The following is a 5,513-nucleotide window of genomic DNA, read 5'->3' as shown; positions in this document are numbered from 1 at the left end:
CTGTCGTCCTGTGCTCCCTGAACCACTGTCCCCAGCCCCAGCAAGTGGCACAGAGCAATAAGGGGCAGCAGCTGCCAGAGTCCCTCAGGGGCTGGCCCCATCCCTAGGGGTTTGCACATGCACCAGGCCCAGATGTGCCTGGGAAACACATGAGCTACCTTGGCTTTACCCTCTGGTCACAGACAAGCTTGGCCCGGCAGCTAAATAGTGTCCGGGAGCCCAGGTGCAGGGAAGGGGGTGCAGGATGGGCTGTATCTTCCTAGAGCTTGCCAAGCCTCTGAGGGCCCCCCCATCCTGCATTTGGGACAATAGGGAAGGAGGATGCACCCTGGGCCATTCCTCCATACAGGTTTTTCTACACCATTTTGTTCTCCAGCCAAAGCCTGGTGGAGATGCCAAGCCCACGCTATAAATCCTGCATTGGAAACGCACTTTTCAGCAAGAGAGTGATTTGCCAACAGCCTCTCAGCCCCACTCTCTGCCTGTCCCAAGAGGCTGCTGGGTGCCAGCGAAGCCTGCATGGAGCGGGGACACAGGCAGTCCCAGCCACAACTGGGCTGGAAGATGGGAAGGCTGCCCGTGGCTGCTTGCAGGCACAGCTGACAGCACACAGACACTGAAAGCAGCCCAGGCACCGGGAACACCCATACACCCACTTTAATCCTGGCCCCAAGGTGGCTGGAGGCAGCTCAGAGCAGGGGGATGCGGGAGGGCTCCCAGAGGCGCCGGGCCAAATCACAGGCCTGCTGGACCACGAGCTCAGAGGGGATGATGCCCAGGTGTATGGTCAGCAGCTCGTAGCACTTCACTACCTCTGCCTGGTGGTTCTTGCTGTAGTAACGCAGCAGCTTCCTGGGGAAGAGAAGACAGGGGGCTTGACAGGCACAGTACAGACTGGCACCCCCTTTCTAACCTCTTTCTCCCCAGTAAATGTCTGGCAAGGACACAGCACCCATCTACTGGCAGGACCACAGGACCAGGCTGGGCAGATGGGCAGGTGCAACCCTGGTGACACCACAGCACTGGTACCACCCTGCAGCAACCTCCTGTTGAGGACAGCATCCATCACAGGGACACATGTGCCAGCACAGCCCCAGGCCCTGGTGCCAAACCGCAGGACTAGGGCCTACTCACCTGTAGTAGTCTCCTGCCAGCATCCCAATGGGAGCGGAATCATCGGAGAGAACTGGCACCTCCATCACTTCCAGCTTGTAGCCCTGGGGAGAGGTGACAGCAGTGGGCAGAAGCCCTCAGGAAAGGGACTGCCGAGGAGCTGGAGCTGGCTGGGCCTTCAGCCCTGCTTCCTGACCCCAGAAGATGCCAGTGGAGGGGGACTCAGCCCCTCCTGGTCCCACATACCAGCTCGTTCTCAAACCAGAGGAAGTAGGAGCAGCAGTAGTCACCATCCTGCAGCACGAGAGTTGTGTAGCCCTTCTGTAGGTAGCGTCGGGCCAATGTGATCAGAGACCAGACCTGGGGGACAAGGGGTGCCTGCAGCCTGAGCAAAAAACCCTCCAACTGTCATCACCTCCTGTGGTCCCCATCCCACCCCTAGCCCCATGGGCAGTACCTTCTTCTTGATGAAGGTGGCCAGGGTGCCCTTGCCCAGCTCTGAGCCAGACTCCTCTGTCATGCTGAGCGACGGTGCCATCATCTGTCCAGCTGTGCGGTCCACATAGATGAAGTGCACCAAGCCAGGAAAGTCCTCCAGGTACGTGGGGTGGGGTTAAGGGTGTCCAACAACTTTGGTGCCCTTCCATAACAGCCCCCGAGCCCTGGGGAAACCATCTTCACCCACCACACTCCTCCCCTTGAGCCCAGTGCTGGGGAGGACAGGGTTCTACTCCCACCTCATCTACCCCCTTAAGGACCCCTCCTCGCCAGGCTGGGCTCCCAAACGCAGGGACGGGTATGACACCATGGTGATATTGCGCTTGCTCTTCACGAGCAGAAAGTCCCGCCAGTCCAGCAGCTTTTCCCTGCAGAGAGGAGGCACAGTGAGACGCTGAGACCCTTCAAAGCCCCAGCACAGCTGGGTGTGGGGCAGGCCCCCAAGGATGCCAGCCAATCCCACATACTGACCTCATCAGCTTCTGGGCACGGTCCAGCAGCCCCTGGGACAGGCTGTGGCTGGTGGAGGCCAGGAAGAGCTGGCGATACACGGAGCAGAGCTGCCGCTTCATGTTGGCCACTGCCTGCAGCAGCCTGAGCCGGGAGACATGGATGGCGCTGGCTGGTCCCTGGGTCCCCAGTGCCAGAGGGATAGCCGTGCAACCCTGCGAGAGCAGCCCACCTGCACCAGAGACTTTCCCTGGCCACCCCATACTCACTCCAGGGAGCTCCCAGGCTCACTCCGAGAAAATATCTTGTTCTTGAAGTCCACCCAGGTGTTCTGCAACTAGAAAGAGACAGGGCTCAGCATCAGGCTCTGGGGACAGTACGACAGGGTCCTTGCGTCCCTACTCCCACCTGGATGTCCTGCCCGCCCAGCTTCTTCACAAACTTGTCCATGCGCTGCCGCAGCTCAGCCAGGAATGGGTAGGAGCGTGGGGCTCCCACCTCTGGCCCCTCTTCCAGCTTCTTCTCTAGCACCAAGAAACCATCCAGCAACTGGTACAAGGTGATGGCCACCTGAGTTGTAGGGCCCTGCCAGGGAGCGGAGAGGTGGGTCAGCCAGGAACCCAGCCCAACATCATGTCCCTCACCTTGGAGGTAGCTCACCTTGGTCAGAAGGACGAGGGAGATGCCTGGCCAGAGCGGGAGGCAGTGCATCGTGTGTGGCAGCAATGGACAGTAACCTTCCCGCAGGTTGGCATCCAGGAAGATCCTTCTGGGGTTTGAAGCTTCAGGGACCAGAGGCCCCAAGGTCTGGAGCAAGTCCTCTGCCATCTGGGGAGAGAGGGGAGATGCTCAGACCCTGCAGGTATGGGACAGCACACACCAACCCAGGACACTCTGGAGGGACACAGCAATGTCCTGAAACCTGCAACTGGGCACAATTAAACCAAGAGAGCTGGAGGAGCCACGCAGCAAAACACCAGCAGCAAGAGAAGTGTCCACTGATGCCTAAAGAGCACCAGATAGAGGGGATGCCGCTTACAAAGACACAGGTTGTAAATGCCTCATGTCAAGGCTAGCACTTGCTAGCAGAGTGTGTGAGGCTCTGCAGCATCCGTCAGGGAAGCAGCCCAGAAAGCCCAGAGGCAGCAGAGGGAGACACAAGACTGCTCTGAGGCAGCCCCGGCTCCTCAGTGCTGACAGCTCTGGACAGGGAGGCTGTAAGCAATGCCTCAGAAAGGGTGGTCAGAGCTGTTGCAGTTATGCACAACCTGGGGGACACAGGGAACACCCCCAGCCCTAGACCCTGGGGCCTCCTCAACAGCAGCACAGCAATAGATGAGTGATGAGGACCAGAGATGGCAAAGAGCACCAGGACAGACTGAGATGTGGAGCCAGGAGGGACTGCAGAACCCCTTGCTCACCTGGACGTCCGCAACATCTGCCTCCCCGGTGCTCAGCGTCTCAGCGCCCTCTGACGAGCTCTCGCTGCCTGCAGGGAGCACAGCAGGTCGACCTCCCCACCAGCCCCCCATGCAGCCCTACTGCCTCCGTGGTGTTGGGGGGCTTGGGGCAGGGCTGCTGCCCCATCGGGCACTCACCTACGCTGTGCCCACCTGGTGAGGGCTCAGGTGTGTAGTAAACCTCGGGCACGGAGGCATCAGTGTCCTGCTGGTAAGAATGGCTGGGTCAGCGCTGGGAGTGATGCAGGCAGCCCAACCAGCGTCCTGCCCTGCAGTTCCTGATCCCAGGGACTCACTTGGTCATCTGAGTCCTTCTCTGCAGCTCCATGGGAGCCAGGGCTGCTCACAGCGATGCTCTCGCTTCTCTTGGGTCCCTGGGGGAGCAACTTCCCTGCTGTTGGCTTCCAAAGAGGGAAAAAAAATTAAGCCCTGGCTGCCAACACCTCACCCCATGGGGGCACTGTGACCCAGTGCTCCCCACACCCTGTTCTGGAGCACCTGGGGGCCAAACTCCTCAGTGCTCTGGCTGGGGTACAGGTCCTGCACCAGGAGGATGAGGATGAGCAGGTCGGCAGGACGGATGGAGCTGGCATTGCGGCTGTGGGCCATAGAAGGGAAGGGATTAAGCCCTGGCTGCCAACACCTCACCCCATGGGGGCACTGTGACCCAGTGCTCCCCACACCCTGTTCTGGAGCACCTGGGGGCCAAACTCCTCAGTGCTCTGGCTGGGGTACAGGTCCTGCACCAGGAGGATGAGGATGAGCAGGTCGGCAGGACGGATGGAGCTGGCATTGCGGCTGTGGGCCATAGAAGGGAAGGGTCAGCCAGGAGGGTGCGTGGCTTCCTGGGAGGGTGGCGGGGCCAGGCGCACCTGGAGTAGAAGGCCAGCAGCTTGGTGTCCACCAGAAGGAAGGCATGGCCCACCTCGTCCCCACCACGCTCAGGGCTGGTGTTGATGTACTGCACCACCTGCCGCTCCAGGAACTCGATGCACTGCTCACACAACTGAGGGTGGATCAGCCGCTCCACGGCCTGGGGTGCAGGCAGGGGATAAGGCTGCTAAGTCCCCTCCAGACTCATCCACACAGTCCCTGAGCTGCTCCGTACCTCCAGGAACCACTGCTATGGGGACCTGCCCCACAGTCCCCAGCTCAGAGCCCTTCCCTGCACCCTGGCACTCCACACAGCCTTGCACCTCTGGGATGCCTCAAAGGTGAGGGACAGCCCAGGGCATGGTACCTCCACTGCAAAGCTCTGGTCCACCTCTCGCAGGCAGATGTAGGTCTCCAACAGGCCCCGCAGCAGGCTCCAGACACGTTCTCGCTGCTCCGAATCGGCTGGACGCAACCTGCAATGGCCACAGAGTGTGAGCTGAGAGCTGGCTGTCACCTCTCCAGGGGAACGGGCATGTCCAAACCCAGCTGCAGTCCAGCAGGCAGGGGGTCATGCTGCAAAGTGGTGTTCCAGCTTGGAGACACCCACTCCCACCCCCTCAGGGCTGCATGAAGGCACCACTTGGCAGCTGCCCTGGCACCCTGGCCATGCCCGCTCACTCCTTGCGGATGAGGTGGACGTCGAGCGTGACAAGGCCACAGTGAGCCTCCACCAAGCGCCGCAGCACGAACAGAGTCCGGCGCAGGTCATCTTCGCTCTCTGTCTCGTCACCGTTCACCGCGATGTACAGGCAGTCCCCAAACTACAACCAGCAGCACGGTCAGGTCGGGGCTAGCCAGGGCCCCCCGGGGCCCTAGTGCCGGGGCCGCCCCTACCATATGCAGGACGTGGAGGTGTCGTCCGTGCTCGGTGGCAAAGCAGGTGTAGGTGTCGGCGAGCTTCTCCAGCAGCGCCGCACAGGAGATGATGAGGGGGGCGAACAGCGTGTTGAGGCTGTCCTCCAGCGCCGGGCCCTGGACACACGCCCCTGGGTCAGTGCCCACGCACGACCACGCACCTCCTCCCCGCACCCGTACCTTCCCGTCCCGCCCCACCTG

At 61.1% G+C, this 5,513-nt stretch overlaps 1 protein-coding gene across 1 annotated transcript; it reads right to left on the bottom strand.

The window, feature by feature from the left end:
- Window positions 1–689: 689 nt before the first annotated feature.
- On the bottom strand, window positions 690–5,429 carry HPS1 (Hermansky-Pudlak syndrome 1; the record flags this gene model as incomplete). Its single annotated transcript, XM_010192112.1, has 17 exons — window positions 690–852; window positions 1,135–1,217; window positions 1,360–1,473; window positions 1,571–1,715; window positions 1,914–1,979; window positions 2,083–2,205; window positions 2,331–2,398; window positions 2,470–2,646; window positions 2,722–2,889; window positions 3,483–3,550; window positions 3,660–3,726; window positions 3,818–3,922; window positions 4,220–4,319; window positions 4,394–4,554; window positions 4,762–4,870; window positions 5,076–5,218; window positions 5,292–5,429. Coding segments are annotated over 17 exons (1,998 nt in total), but the record flags the coding sequence as incomplete, so codon positions are not given.
- Window positions 5,430–5,513: the final 84 nt, after the last annotated feature.

This window comes from Mesitornis unicolor, unplaced genomic scaffold, assembly GCF_000695765.1.
Source record: "Mesitornis unicolor isolate BGI_N332 unplaced genomic scaffold, ASM69576v1 scaffold45519, whole genome shotgun sequence".
In the NCBI taxonomy this organism is placed as follows: Eukaryota; Metazoa; Chordata; class Aves; order Mesitornithiformes; family Mesitornithidae; genus Mesitornis; species Mesitornis unicolor.
Note: the sequence above shows the minus strand (reverse complement) of the source record. Positions and strands in the feature narration are given on the sequence as shown.